The 16,060-nt window shown below is 39.4% G+C and overlaps 1 protein-coding gene across 3 annotated transcripts in view; it reads right to left on the reverse strand.

Moving 5' to 3' along the window:
• ERBIN (erbb2 interacting protein) overlaps nucleotides 1-16,060 on the reverse strand; it is an 89,510-nt gene that overhangs the window by 12,185 nt on the left and 61,265 nt on the right. For 2 of the 3 annotated variants that reach the window (XM_079995302.1, XM_079995303.1), the window contains exons 14-21: nucleotides 15,521-15,590; nucleotides 14,932-15,031; nucleotides 14,613-14,734; nucleotides 13,614-13,784; nucleotides 11,601-11,783; nucleotides 9,989-10,103; nucleotides 8,917-9,100; nucleotides 6,512-8,045 (exon numbers count right to left, since the gene is read on the reverse strand). In XM_079995302.1, coding sequence (XP_079851428.1) covers nucleotides 6,512-8,045; nucleotides 8,917-9,100; nucleotides 9,989-10,103; nucleotides 11,601-11,783; nucleotides 13,614-13,784; nucleotides 14,613-14,734; nucleotides 14,932-15,031; nucleotides 15,521-15,590 — 2,479 coding nt within the window. The remainder of the gene's footprint in view (nucleotides 1-6,511; nucleotides 8,046-8,916; nucleotides 9,101-9,988; nucleotides 10,104-11,600; nucleotides 11,784-13,613; nucleotides 13,785-14,612; nucleotides 14,735-14,931; nucleotides 15,032-15,520; nucleotides 15,591-16,060) is intronic. The other variant, XM_079995304.1, reaches the window with a different exon arrangement.

The following is a 16,060-nucleotide window of genomic DNA, read 5'->3' on the forward strand; positions in this document are numbered from 1 at the left end:
TCGGTGACATGCCGTGTGATCTTACTTGTTGTAACGTAACAAGCAGTCTGACATAACAGACACACAAATTACGTAAAAACAAGCCCATTCAAAATGTGCACGACGCTAAGAAAAACAGATGTTTAGCTGTCATGTTTTAAACATCCTCAACATAACCTATGGGCAGCTAAGTTTACAGAAAGGGAAAGTGGATGAATGAAGTACACTTTTCTGGAAGCTCATTCTGAGAAGAAACACCGTTGCCTCAACATATTTCTGCATTGCAGACAACTCCCCACATACATACATTTTATTTGTGCGCGCACGCACGCATACACACACACAGGGTCAGGTATCTGGAAATGAGGAACACCTGGGCAACCAAGCCCAGCCATCCCTCTGGTTCTTCCCCACTCATCAGCTGTGCCCATCCATGGAGCCATGTGAGCCGGAGGGACAGTGCAAGTTACCCAGCTGAGGTGCAGGGAAGCTTCACCCCTGCCCAGCAGCTGAACTGATACTAGGTGACCCCCCCCCCCATTTTACACGATTTTGCATATGCAGACGGGGGTTCAGAATGTAACTCCCAGGAAAATGAGGAGTCACTGGTATTTTAGGGGGCAGTTTTTCCAACACTCTTTTCTGGTCTTTCAAAACCAGCACAAAATTAGAATTACTGAAGTTTAACATGACTTAAATTGAATTTAGAAGACTAATCAGGTTTATCTTCAAAGTTTAGAATTTTCAAACCATTTTCATTTACATAAGATGCGATAGCACTTTCCAATGTTGATACTGATTATGACAACATTGGTTTAAATCATCATCTTTTATAAACATATTTTTGGGTGTGTGAATAAAGGACACAGGAACAACAAATGCAGCAGATCCGGTAGTTTTGCAAAGTTAGCTGATGACAAATGAATCAGGAAGGTTGCTGAAAATATTCAAACACAACCACTCACAGTTCCTAAATGTTTGCAATATTACTAGATGTTATGAGGAAACCAATAATGATAAACACAGGCTAAAATCCTAAGCACTATAATAATAATAATTTTATTATTTATATATGTCCCATTTCATTAGCTCCCCAGCAGAGAGAAGTGATATTTAAAATATTTTTATTCTACTTTTCCTCAAAAGGAGTTCAAGGTAGCTAACAATTAAAACAATAAAATAAGAAAAAGACCAAAAAACTACAAAAATTAAAAGCAACAAACGTTAAGCACATTAATCAAAAGTTGCTCAATAAAACAATTTAAACTTTCTCCAATGGCATGCCATTAACATGCAGTGAAAAGTTATTAGAAAGATAGCTAGGCAGGCTTTCCTCAAGGAGGAAGTCCAAAGCCTGAGCCTAGCTACTGAAAAGGTCCTTTTATCGATCCTCAACTAGATGTATTTTAGGAGTCATTGAAGCTTCTACTGAAGATCTTTACAGCTTCATTAACTTTGAACCATGAAATAGTAACTGATACTCAAACCAGGATCACACCCCCCCAAAAAACAAACACTGTCCAATTCAATCCAAACTAGTGCCAAAGTTTTGCAACTGTTTTCAGCGAAAACCCCAAGTTTTGAAGGGCCCCTCAAAATGGGTTACTGTCTTAGTGTGGGGCCATACTAGAGTTACTCTTCTTCACCTTTTGTTTTTCAATGCATGTATGAGACTGGTGCACCCAAAGAGCCCACCAGGATTGCTTTCTGAGTAGTCGAACAGGATTTCAAGATAACTTATCATGACATATATCTGTCTCTTTGGGAAGCAGAACTTGCAAGTTAATAGTTTCAAATACGGAGGGAGTTTTTTAAAGTACTTTTTATTGATACATTGGAGCGGGTAACTGTCTATTGCCAGCTTCTTTAGGAGCTCCCAAGAAAGTAGGCAGAGCAAGGGTTAAAGACTACACATTGTGAAGACCACAGGCCTCTCATCAATTTGTATGAATACTCTTGTGTGTATTAAACATGTTCTGATCCAGAATCTACATTTTATGTTGCCTTACAGTTCTGCTACTGGAATTGTAAAAAAAAACAGAAATGTTTTATTTGTTATAAAAATCTCAATAAAAAGAGTAACCAACTTTTGAGGGTACTGCAAAATGTGGGGGTTTCATTGCAAAAAGGCTGCAAAACAATTGCAAAACTTTGTAGTTCGTAGCTGATCTTAATTACCATGCAGGCTTGTACAAAAGAAGGCTACTTCCCAATCCACTGTGGCCTCTTACTATGTGATGATCTGAGACTTCTGACATTCCAGAGCATAGCGGAAAGGAGACATGCAGTGACTCCCTCATAGCTGAGACCATGTTAGACGGGGTCTAAACCCAGAATTAATCCTTAGCTGTTTTTGGACTACAATTCCCATCATCCCTGCCCACTGGTCCTGCTAGAGAGGGATGATGTGAGTTGTAGTCCAAAAGCAGTTGGAGACCCGAGTTTGGGAAACCCTAACCTAGTCTGTTCATGAAGCAGAAAGAGGTGAGATGAAAGAGTTCTGAAGCTTTAGGATGAATAGTATCATTTCAGATACATTTTAGAATTATCTCTTACATTTTTAAAAACAAACAAACAAACATGTTCTGCTATCAGAAAATAAGCACAGCAGGAAGAGAGCTCTCCCTGATGTGCTGGTGTTTTTTGTTTTTCAGGAAGCTTGGTACATAAATGGCATCCCCTACTTGCACATGGGTGGCGCTGTGGGTTAAACCACAGAGCCTAGGGCTTGCCGATCGGAAGGTCAGCGGTTTGAATCCCTGCGACGGGGTGAGCTCCCATTGCTCAGTCCCTCCTCCTGCCAACCTAGCAGTTCAAAAGCACGTCAAGTGCAAGTAGATAAATAGGTACCGCTCCTGTGGGAAGGTAAACGGCGTTTCCGTGTGCTGCTCTTGTTCGCCAGAAGCGGCTTAGTCATGCTGGCCACATGACCTGGAAGCTGTATGCCTCAGCCAATAAAGCGAGATGAGCGCTGCAACCCCAGAGTCGTCCGTGACTGGACCTAATGGTCAGGGGTCCCTTTACTTGCACACTAAATTGATACATTCCTTCATTCTACCCTCACATTCTGCTACATGTGTAAATGAGATCTTCCACTGTACAAAATACTTATCATGCTCAATAGGGTGGAACCATACCTGCACATTTTCAATTATATTGTTTTAAGGAGAAGAATTACAAGACTTCACCCTTTTAAAAAGAATGCTGAAATTCAGGAATGGGATATTCCTGAGGTGGTCAGGGCACCAGAACACACACACACACACACACACACACACCACCCATTGCTGTTTAGCCTGCTTAGGTTTAAAATGTATTCAGACTTTTGTATAGGAAACTAATCTGCGAGCTGAATTTGAGTACTTTGGCCTGAATTCTTTTAATGGCTTTTTCTACTGGTTTCACATGTAGAATTTATTATCCCTGATGTGACCTTTACTGAATTCCTTCTCAACGGGGGCTCAATTAAAATAACTGCTGATGAAATCCAATGAATACACTAGAAAGGTGAAAAACTGGTCGAACTAAAATTAAGAGTCCCATAGTGCTTTTATACATAAAGTATTATTTTTAGGTAAGTTAAGGCTCATTACTTCCCACAAGTCTGAGAGCTTTCCTCATTGTTCCGCAGCTGTGCCTTGCGAAAATCTGATCTTACCCACTGAACTGAAGCTTGGTTAAGCAAAATCTCTCTTTGAATTTTCAGTGCATCTGATAAGATCCAATTCAGTGGGTAAGATCTGATTTTGGCAAGAATAATGAGAAAAGCTCTCAGACCTGGGGGAATTAATACACAATACAATCAAAATATAGATCAAGCAAAAGTGTGGATCAACCCTAAATTTAAAGAGTACCATTACAAATGAGAACATGGGTGTTGCCTAAACAAACACTAAAGCTAAGCAATGCATATTATTTTAGGAATGAAACCAATTTCAGAATTCTAGGACTAATGGCTGGTTGATGTACATTTTGTGCTTTAAATCATGCTATCTAAGAAACCACATATTATTTTCAGTATGGTTGCCACTTACATTTTCAGAGTGTTTGTCATGTTTCCCTAAAATCAAACTAAACCATGTAGGTTCAGTGGCTAACAGTATGGCATGTACCCAAACAGTGTAACTTTTCAGAGGCAACTACATCAGAATAATTAAATGAAACTGCAGGTGGGTTCTACATCGTTCATAAAAATGCCAAACCATGCTGAAGTGCTATGGAAAAGAGCCTGAGTGAGCCTGAGCTTGGGGTCTCCAAATTCCCTTCTCTTCCACCAGTGCAGTGGTAAGATTAGTTAAAAGCAAATGCTTCCAAAATGCTTTGTTTTTATTTCCAAGCCAGGACTAACTGTGGCCAGCTTTAAACTGTGGTTTACAATCTTGGCTTGTTCAGATAAACCATAGTTAAAACCAGTCACAGTTTGTCCTAGTTAGGACAGTTAGTTAAATATGGAAGTAAATGCTTCTGTTTTCCCCCTTACAGCCACACTGAAGGGAGCCAGGGGAGCGCTTACGAACCTAGGCCTCATTTCCACAACACTAAAGTTAGTTTTATAGCTATCTACAGCAGCCTATGATGAAGTACTTTGGAATTCTCTTTCAGGAAACAGCCATTTCATTCATACTCTACCCTGCAACTATTTACTATAGCCCACACAAACTTGCTTTTCCAAGATTCAGAGACTTCTCATTCTGATCACCCAAATTCAAAAACAAGCATTTAAAGCTATGTGGAACATATGATCAGTATGAATCCAAGTCCTAAGTTTTACATCAGTCTTTTATTTAAGCACTCACCTGACAGCCACAAGCAACAAGGCTTTGCACACAGGCAAGTCAACTGGTTGGCAGACAGTGGTGCTAACTTGAATAAAATATGGGGGGGTCAAGGCAAGCCCCACCCCACATAATTGATCACATGACACAGTGCACCCACACCATTTGAATACAATGTCCATAAACTTGGGGGGGGGGGGGAGCAGCCTCCTCAAATATTTTATGGGGTGGCAAAGGCCCCTCAGCCCCTAGGAGTTGGCTCCTATGTTGGCAGACAAAGTGCTGAGTGCTCCATCCCTTCTCTGTGCCCAGCATAGCAGCCAAGCAGGCTGCCAGAGGATAGAAGTCACTTCCTTCATATTCTACAAAGAAATACAGTAGGCTACTGTAGAAGGGACAGAGGACCCTGTCCCTCCTCTGCCAGCTCCCACCAAGCTAGGGTTTTTTTGTTCTTGTGTGCAGACTAGTGACTTCTGTGGATTTACAATGCTGTCTTGATGAATCAGTCCAACTTTCTGTCTCCAACAGTAGCCACCAGATGGCCCCAAGAAACTGAAAATCTATGGGAGGATGGATTTAAGCCACCACCAACAGAGGAGCTATATTTAACTGAACATGAAATGCAATTGATAAAATGTTTGGGTTTTTATATCAAATATGGATTGTAACAGATTAGAAAATCTGCATTTAAAGCGAAGGAGCTGCTTCTGACAGCGGGAACAAATATCTAAACAATGCAGTCCTTTGTTACCAGTTTTACGGTAACATGTCGGTACTGCAGCAGAACACTGACCCTAGCTGAAGGTAGCACCAATGCAATCTATGGGTCGTTCCAATATTATACAGTCTGATACTGTATTGTAAAACTCAAGGACTAAACAATGTGTGATCTCCTGTAATTACATCTCTGGTAATTTCTTCTCCCATTCTCTATTCTCACTCAACTTGTACCTTAGTCTCAGCCCCCCACCCCAAGCCCCCTTCCTTTCATTCCTCTTTCCATGTCCTTTTACTTTTACCTCTTTCTCTTGGAAATAGCTTTCTTTTCTTCCCTGCTTTTCTATTCCCAATTTGTTTTTATATTTATTTATTTATTTATGGTTATACATTAACCATTTGTGAATTCATCCTCTGCCCTTTTTCCCTCAGAGGAGGAAGATTTCCTTTCCTCTCCTCATTCCCCAAACTGTCTTCCAGTCTGCTGGTCCAACCAAAAGGCTATGGCATAAGTGGCAAGAGAGGCAACAGAAGAGGTACTGGGCATGGCAATGAGGCCTTCCTGAAGGTGGCCCAAGGCACACTGGTGGGTTCTGATCCACTATTTGAGAAACATGGTGTTATTCAAATGTCACTGTACGAGATTCAGTCATGGCAAAGCAGCAACCATGCGCCTCTGATAATATATGAATCAGGTTTTCCTATCTGAGCTTCAAGCATGCTGAAACACATCACTTTCCCACTTAGATTTCACTAGACATTATGGCAAAAAACCTCAGATATTCTTTAGCGACTTACTATTTTCAACAAAGCATGTAGGCAGGATGTCAGATAGTCACAGTTGTTTGTGCAGCAGGATGCATGCTTAAATTAGCTTCTATCATGTTTTGAACATGGTTTTAAATTTATAAATAGATTACTTAAAATTTCAAAGCACACTATCACAGCTGGAGAACATGCGTCACTTCCAAAACTGGACTTTTATAGGTTGACTCAGAAGAAGGATAGCAAGTTGAAGGAGAAGTAGTAAAATTATTTACCTTTTCTAATTTTTTGGCCTCAATGTGTCGCAGCACCTGTTCCCTCCAGTCATGGGGAACTTTACTTTTTCCTGGAGGATCCAGCAGAGAGTGTTCAGAGTTAACTCTTGGGTTTGTTCTTTTAGAAGGACTAGTCCTTGAGTAATTGAAGTCACTAACTGACATAGTTCTCTCTGGTATTTCGTTTGCTGAAGGGCGAGCACTCTGAGGCCGAGGTACGTTGGGCCCATCCACGCTGTAGGTTCTTGCAGAAAGAGGTCTTTGCGGCCCTGACATTATTGGTGGAACTCTTCCCATTGAGTGCAAATCCCTGTACGTTAAATAATCTCCTTCAGGAACCTGAGGGCGCCGAGGAGGCCCAGAATCACCAATGTTCATGGAAGCAGTGGAAGAGACACTGCTCTGCCGCTGGAGAGTATTTCGGCTTGCTCCAGAAACAAGTCTGTCATTTGGTGGGACGGCCCACATTTCCATATGCCGGCCACCCATCCTTTGATGCGTATTATACGCAGCAGTAGCTCTAACATTGTTATGGTTAGAGAAATTCATGTTGGCAGAATGTTTCACAGAATTACAGCCATCTGTGGTATCTGACCTTGGCAAGCGTTGAGGAGGCAGGCAGCTTTGTTCAACTAGGGAGTTTTGTTTCGGGGGCCACAAGGATTCTTTGGCTGCCATGCTGCTACTGTACTGGATATTATATTGAGGGGTGCTGAATTGTTGCGAAGTATTTGTCCCTTGCCCTCTTATTACATTAGTACCTTCAGGATTATGATTCGAATCAAATTTGAACACTGTTTTTGTACACATTAAATCAGACGATGACGAACATGCAGGAAATACTTGTAATGGCTGGTCATAGAGGAGAGTAGCTGATTTACTCCGGACTATGTTTTTTCCATCAGGACCAGTAACTGCTGGTTTTACTACAGGATTTGGCTGCTGGGATCCATTGTCATTGATGATATCGTAAATTTTCAGAGCACCTGTTTCCATGTTAGTTATGCTGTGAGATTTCACAACTGGTCCACTCCGCTGGGGGGACAAGTCTTCAGTGCTTTTTGAAAGACACATTTCCAAAGAAGAATCAGTATCAATTGTAGCACTTCTCTTTAGCTCTGGTTTTCCTGCACAATGAAGACCTTCCTCAGAATGTCCATTGACATTATTTATAGGACCCAGGTTAGAATATTTATTTCCATTTTCCAAATGCTCAATTTCTTCTTTTATATTATTGTTTGAAAAGCCCTTAACTGATGATATTTCCTGTGATTTTATTCGTTCTACATTTGATTGGATTCCTTCCTCATCAGTCAGCTTGCAGATATTCATGTTAATTTGGTGAAATTTGTGAGACTCATCAGTAGCATTGTTTAGCTCAACACCTCTTTCTATCAGAGCTAATCTCTCCTCAATGTTTAATCTGAATTCAGTGAAATTTGTAACTTGATCTTCAGCATCTAGTTTTTCATCTGCTATGACATTTAATTCACCTCCATTTTGTAAAAGACTATTGGAATTTTCATCTTCTTGCCTGAAAGCAAAAAATTAATAGTTTAACAAACTGATAGATATGACAACAGGATTGTTATTATATTGGTATATCAATTACTTGTTGTGCACTAATAAAGTAGTTTTATAAGAAGCAATGTACTAAGCATCTCCTTGCCGAGATAAAATTGTAGCATATTAGGCATTGGATACCACTGAAGTCATTATTAAAACATAAACACAATCTTTAGTGACAAACAAAATGTTTGGTAGCAATACAAAAAACTAAGTTATTGTTCACTGAAATTACTTCAGTGACTGTAGAGCATCTGCTATGTATTTAACATTTTTAGAGGCTAAGATACAAAAACAAGATGTCAAGTGTGAAAGGAGAAATGCTAAAGTGTGTCCAAACACATTTGTTACATGGCCAGATAGACAGTAACATCCGACCAAGTGCTATTCTGGTACTGCCGGGCAAGTAGTATCTCATGTCAACTATGCTGATGCAATGGGGGAAACACAAGAGAATTTAATGTTGAAGAGGCAGGTGATATAGTTCATGGAGGGTAGTGGCAATTTCTTCCAGCTTCTGCCAATTCCCTATAAACTGCACATTTCCTTACTCAGCTTGCTTTGATTTGGACATATTGGGTTTCTCTAGTGTACAAGTCCCATGTCAGCACAACAAACCAAAACTCAGCAGAGGGACAGCAAACCAAAATAAGCAGACTTAGAAATACAATATGGGTGGTCATCTATAACTTGTATAGGAAAACAACAAATCCACCGTTTAATTTCTAAAATGATTTTAAACAATTTATGAAGATATTAAAAAAAACTAGCATAGAAACATGAAAACGACTTTTCAAATCATTACTCCAAACAACCATGCTATGTGGTATTTTTCACACCTGATTTTGGAAGTGATAGCCATGTTAGTTTCCTTGTCTGGAGAGCACAGAGATGCTTCACGACTACTGTCGGTATTTAGAGAAACCGAGTCGGACATTCGAGAAGGAGAGGAACAATTGCTGTTATTCTGATTACTGTTGTGTGTGGGGTCATCCGACAACGAATCTACATCTTTACTGTCATCTAAAAAGAGTTCAAGTTAGCTTAGTATAGGTATATAATTACCTTATGGTCCATTCAGTTTCATTTAATTTTCACAGGAAACCTACTGAATATATACAGTCATAGAATTGCAGAGTTGGAAGGGACCCCAATCTAACTAGCAAACTGTTGTGAAACAGAATTTCAGATCTAAACAATTTCATTTCAACTTAGTATAGGCTAAAAGCAACAACATTTTGCCCACTACTGAAATTTGTTAATGCTGCCCAACCCAACTCCTCAAACATAGTCAAATTATGTTACATGTACCCTTACATTCCTGGTTGCATAATGAAGTGAAGTACACATATATTTCACAGCTTCTGCATGATATGCTTCAGATGGTCAAGTTACATGCATTTCGGATAATAATAATAATAATAATAATAATAATAATAAAAATAAAAAATAAAAAATTATACCCCGCCTATCTGGCTGGGTTTTCCCAGCAACTCTGGGTGGCTTCCAACAAAACACTAAAATACAATAACCTAGAAGCAATTAAAAAAATTCTATGAAATTACTGTCAGCTCTTCATTAAACAACCACCCCCCACTACATAAATTTTTCACAAGTGTACTGGACATTATCATGAGCAAGATACATATTTCTATGCCTGTTATTCAAGCACAGCAACATCCATTATATTTAAGCAGAGGAAATATAGTCGAGTAGGACGTGTACTATGATCATAATTATGTAATCATGCTCCAAGCAATAAGGCATATGAAAATATGCTCCATTAACTTAAGCGCACGTGTGCTAGTTTAAAGGATGAACTTTCTAAAAGATGCTTCTAGATACTTTCATACAGCTTTAATTTAGCTTAATTTTATAAACTTTAACAACTGAAAGATTGTTTAAGCTCACCTTTTTTGCTATTGCCAAGTGTTACCACCTTTGGTTGGTTAATAGAGGCTTCTATGAGAGGGGGTCTCATTTCTGCTATTTTCATTTCTTCATCAGAGGACAGCTCTTCTGACTCCTGCCAAAGGAGAGGTGTGTGGTATAAATTTTCAGATGCTTGCCAAAATAAATAACTCCTTAGACAAACCTAAGCATTTTTGCATGCATTGTTCATTTGCGCTGCTATCTCCATTTATTTTTATTTTTTTATTGTTACTGTAACTCTTCATATTGCATTGAGATTGCTCCTAAGAGGAGCAGCTCATTGTGCCGCTGCAGTCAGAGGCTGGGCTTCAGAAGACAGCAATATACCCACCACTCACTCTGGAGCAAGACCCAGGCACCAAGAAGAAAGCACAAAGGAAACACTTAAACTACTACTACTACTACTACTACTACTACTACTACTAATAGTTATATGCTTCATTTGAAATACTGATAATATGTAAGCTTTGAAAGACCTGGGTGGGAAATTGAGTGGGGCACACAGAAGGAGAGTTTGTGCATTTCCAAGGCCTTGAAACAGGAAAACTAACATTTGAAGAAAAGTCCCCAGACCTATTTGGCAGGCTTAATCCAATCTGGAGGGGAAATTTGCTGTGCCTGTTTCTCGGGTGGGGGTGGGGGGAGTTATAGCTTTAAATAAAAATTCACAAGAGTGAATGGAGAAGGGGAGTAAAAAACTCGTTGTTTTCCAAAACAAACCCACATCTTAGATGTCAAAATGAATCTGACAGCCTTTGAAGCACTTCAGGCCAAGGTGGGCTGTTTTCCAAAGCATCAAACTGGGCTTTGAACGGAATTTTGTGCTAGCCTATAAACATACGGTATATATTTATACGCCACCCACTTACACTTATGAGTGATTGACAAGCTGTATAACAAATATAAAAGCTCACAAAATTACAAAATCAAACACGTGTAGCAAAGTAAAATCATAACTATCAGACATAGTAGCAACTCATATAATAAAGCAGAGCAAAACAGCACTGTTTTGTTTACTGATTATATTTATATCCTGCCTTGCAGCATGCAATGTCCTCTCCTTCTCCCACGCCCTTTATCCTCAGAACAATCCTGTGAAATAGGTTAGGCTGAGAGTGGCTGACCCAGTAAACCTCACAAATGGGTGTTTTCCCCAATCTGACATTCTACCACACCACCACATTTGCTGGGATCTCAAAAAAGTAACTCCAGTGCATATATTCAAATAAAAAAATGTGAAAAATATGCACACTTCATTTGAACAGAAATAATGAAAAGGCAATTTCAGAATCATTTAATGTAATTAGTTATTCATTTATCTATTGTGTTCTGATTAAATGCTGCCTATTCAAAAAGTAATTTGCTGCTGGCAACTATAACAGGATTTTAGCAAAACACTTCTGCACACATCTACTCAGAAGTAATCCCAGGTCATCATGTACTAGACTGTAACTTAAGTGTTCTTGTGAGTTTGATTTATTTTTTAGGGGTAAATGAAAAATATTTTGCAATTTATATTCTCATTATGTTTTGCTCAGCTTTGGGTGTTGCTTAGTTGGCAGAGAACATGCAAGGGAAACAATTAAACTACCTCAAGAGTATCCTCATGATTAGCAATTGGTATTTTGTTCTCAGAGGTTTCAACTTGAGTATTCATCTGCAAGTTTCCGGTGCTATTCTCAACTTCTGCTACATTAGGTTTTTGCACACAGTTTCCTATCACATTCTGCTCTTTGTTTTCCATTTTGCTCTTTGCTGGAGTAATTTCTGCAGTCTATGATAGATTTAAAGACATTAACAAACATTCTATTCTGGAAATCAAAGCTCGTATACTTATTACTTTCATTTATTTTTTAAAAAATCTATACTGCTTTTCATTTGCATAAAGAAACATCAAAGCAGTTCACACAATAACAGAACATCCAATAACAATACTCATCAAGAAAATCAGTAAAATGGTCACAATGAGCAGTAATAATAATTAAGCAGTTTAGTGCAGTAAATTATTTATACTTAAACACAGTGGTGCCTCGCAAGACGAAATTAATCCGTTCCGTGAGGCTCTTCGTATAGCGGTTTTTTCGTCTTGTGAAGCAAGCCCATTGATAGCTCAGCGGATTAGCGCTATTAGCGGTTTTTAGCGGATTAGCTGATAAGCGGCTTATCAGCGGATGAGCTGATAAGCGGTTTAGCGGCTTAGGAAAAGGGGGGGAAAGGGGGGGAAACCCCGCAGAAACTCGCAAGACATTTTGTCTTGCGAAGCAAGCCCATAGGGAAATTCGTTTAGCGAAGCGCCTCCAAAACGGAAAACCCTTTCGTCTAGCGGGTTTTCCGTCTTGCGAGGCGTTCGTCTTGCGGGGCACCACTGTATTGCTTCACACATCCAGAAGCAATTCACGATAACAAAATACAAAATATGTAGGAAATTCTATAACAAATACAAAGCTAAGTGTTCATCCAGAGAAAGTACCATCTAAAATAGAAGAAAATGTCCACCCCATCCACAAAGGATGAATACCAATAGCCACCCAAACCCAGCCATTAGTGCTGTCTAAACTAAGGGCCAGAAAAGGCTTGGGAGAACCATCCCAAACACAACAACAGAGGCTTATGTGTATGTAAGAAAGGAAGTTTTATTCAAGGATTGTAAAGATTCAGATCGAGTGACAAGTAAAGATCACCAATGGTGACTAAGAGTTCAAGAATGCTATCAGGGTCTAAGACTGGATGAACATTGCAGCAAATGGGTACAACCCGCTGCCCCCCCCATCAGCTTTTAAAGGTGATACATAGCATGCTCACTTGTGAGACTGGTGCACTTGGAGTTTTGTGCTTTGCCTAATGGGGGTGTTGGTCTGCTGCCAACAGCAGAGGTGGCACCAAGTTCTCAGCTACAGAACAGAGCTACCCAGTCCAGCTGCCCAGCCTCTCCTTCTGGCTCGTCTATGTTCTTCCCCATTGCTAGGGAAGCTCTTTCTTCCATTGATGGAGGGGGCAGCAGAGAGAGCAAGTGGGACTGCCTCCCCTTCTCTGACCTCTAAAGACAAAGGATCATGTGTGCGGGGGTCCTGCCCCTCCCTGCTTGCAGTGTCCCCAGTACTCTCCTCCTCCTCCAACTAATCTGAGCACAACTCCCACCCTGTACCACTTGGGATCATTGAGTTCACGACAGGAATCAACACATTTCTACAAGTGACAAACTACTATTTTGCCACTTTTATCTCGTAATAATCTTGATATAAATCAAATGGAATTTTGACCTCACGCCATCTGTGAACCACCTTTGATTGTTCTCTGCAAAGACCAACAAGGGGGAAGAAAGAAAGGTGCTGACAGCAGAGGTGCCTACTTACCAGAATCAGAGAACACAGTAATTACTTAAGCTATTTTCTAAATAGTGGCCAATACACACAAATCAATCACTCTCAGTCCGTGTTAACATTTCCAATCTATCAGAGCTGGATAATTACCTTGTGGAATGCCAAAGGTAAGGTTTTTTGTTTTTGTAAATGTTTATGATTATATACAAACATTTCCACAATTCAAATTTTAGTATTTAATTAAAATGATCAAAATATGTCAAAAATAGAATTTTGAAACTAACCTTTACACCTGTATCTTTCATTGAAACTGGCTGACTTTCTGGCTTTGTTTCTTTACTAGCATCATCTGGGTTTTCTTCATCTTTCAGTCTGTGCACTATTGTTTGAACTGTTTTGACCATATTCTTCAGCTCATCAGGGTAAGGTGTTGGATACCTCTTCAAATTACCCTCCTAAGCAAGAAAAAATAGTTTTTAGAAGTCGCATCACAGTTGCAAAGTAACTCTGCAAATTCTGACATCAGCTGTGGAAGAAAAGAAAAATTCCACTATAATCATACGGCTGCTGCTGGCATTGAAGTGAATGGGGAATGCACATGTACAGCCCTCCTTACATTTCTCACATTTCTATTCAACTCTTTCTCTAGCGGACTCATTATTTTCACAGGATCAGTCTCAGCTAGGCATTGCTCCAGTACCAGAAGCTGTAAAAGAAACCTGGGGCATGCATGAAGCTACAGATCACACATCTTGCACCTATAGACCATTACATTTATTTGCATTATTTATGCTTTAATCCCATCTTTAAAACTAATTGTTATTTTAAATTACATTTCTACTCCTCTTTCCTCCTCCAATAAACATGCTTAAAGTGGCTAACAAAATCTTGCAAACACCAGGAAGAAAAAGACTAATAATTCACTTCATCAAAACAACAAAACAAACAGAACAAAAAGCAGCAGGACTGAACATGACATGCACAAGGTTCCCAGAGAGTTTGTTATCCAAGCACTAACCAGGGCCAGGCCCACTCCAAATCGGTGGCTGGCTGCATCATGTGCCTTCACAGAATAACCTCAAAGAGCTTCACGTTAAAGACTGTCTACATGCATTCTAAATGAAAGCTATGATCCTCTAGAATCTCACTGAAGCCTGAAGGTTGTGCAAAAGAAATTGTGAGAGAGTTGCTAGGAGGTTACCCACCTCAGCAGGAGATCCTATTAAAGGCAGAAAGTGTGAAACGTATGAAGGAAATCATGACAGAAGAAAGCAATTGCATACCCTGGGTGGTGCTTCTCTTTCATCTTTATCTTCATCACATTCAAAAGCAACCTGAGCACGCTGTTTCCTCTGCTCCTCCCACAGTGAAGGGTTGAAACTTTCGTTATCAGATATAAACATAACTAAAGAAAAGAAAAAGGAAATTGATGCCTAAGCAAATAAGCTCCAAGGGGTCTAGGACTTCAGGACCCTGATACAGGTGAGGGCCCAATAATATAAAAGTTAGAAATAGTAAAATCGGTAATCCAATCTAAATAGATACTCCCTTTATCACCAAACTTTTTTTAAAAAATAGGAAAAAATAAAATCAAATTCCTACCCTCTTCAGATCTTGGTTGCTGTGGAAACATATAATTAGTAAGTACTGTTTTCTGTGTTTCTGGGTCAACTTCTTTTTGAAGTGGAATGAGTGGTTTAGACTGAGAATACAAACAAAATAAGAATGCCATTAGGAATATATACACATTCAATACACATGCATGCAGTGAAATCCTAGTTTCATTTTCATCAAGAATATATATTTGATATGAATTATTAAAACATAGCCGATATATTAAGTATGCTGAGTAATTTTATTAACCAAGTCTCAAGATAAAGAGGAGTAGATGTTTTAAAAGAGTTCTGTATACACCCTACTCATGATATATAACCATTTTGCAGAATGTCAATGATAATCCTTTACAGCATGTGCAGGCACTTCAAGACAGTAATAGGATCCTTTGGTTCATCAGAACATTAGGTCCAATGTGATCACTTTGTGAGAAATACCAAATTGAAAAGCCAAAAATATATTTGAGTCCAAAAGGGATTTATGTATGTCACTGAGGGGCTAGTTTAAAAATTTGTTAGGATTGCAAGAAATAAAAAAACAACAACTTCTAAGCATGCTAAAAATAAGCAATGCTTACCTGATTATCTGATAGCCACATGGCAGTCAGTTGCTGCAGCTTTGTAAAGGTATAGGGCAAATACTTCAGTCTGTGAAGAAAACATGTGATACAAAGATTATGCATAAAAACAAATTATTTATCTAAGAACAGACCAGAATGAGGATACCATAGACCAAGAATCACCAGCCCAGTGCCCATGAGTGACGTGGTTCCTGGAAGTAGGTACTAGCCCTCCAAAAAAGAAAGTTATGGGGCAAAAGGTGTAGGTATCTTCCAGTGATTTCTGTGAAATGAGAGCGGTGTGGCTACCATGTATATATATTTTTGTATTGAGAAATGCTCCCGGTTGTTTATTAGACAGCAATAGCACCAGCATCAGTCAGAGTGTGCGCACGCCTTTTATTGCCATACTCCATACTTTTATCTCCAAACACCTAGCTGTCTTCCTATGACAAGCATAAGGTTGTCAGGAATGGCTGCCTCTCTAATTTTGTTTTATGTCACACCCCCAGGGCAGCCATTTTGTGTTGTGCCATACCCCCTCCAATGCAGCCATTT

The sequence above is a fragment of the Podarcis cretensis genome (genome assembly GCF_951804945.1).
Source record: "Podarcis cretensis genome assembly, chromosome: 11".
Classification (NCBI taxonomy): domain Eukaryota; kingdom Metazoa; phylum Chordata; class Lepidosauria; order Squamata; family Lacertidae; genus Podarcis; species Podarcis cretensis.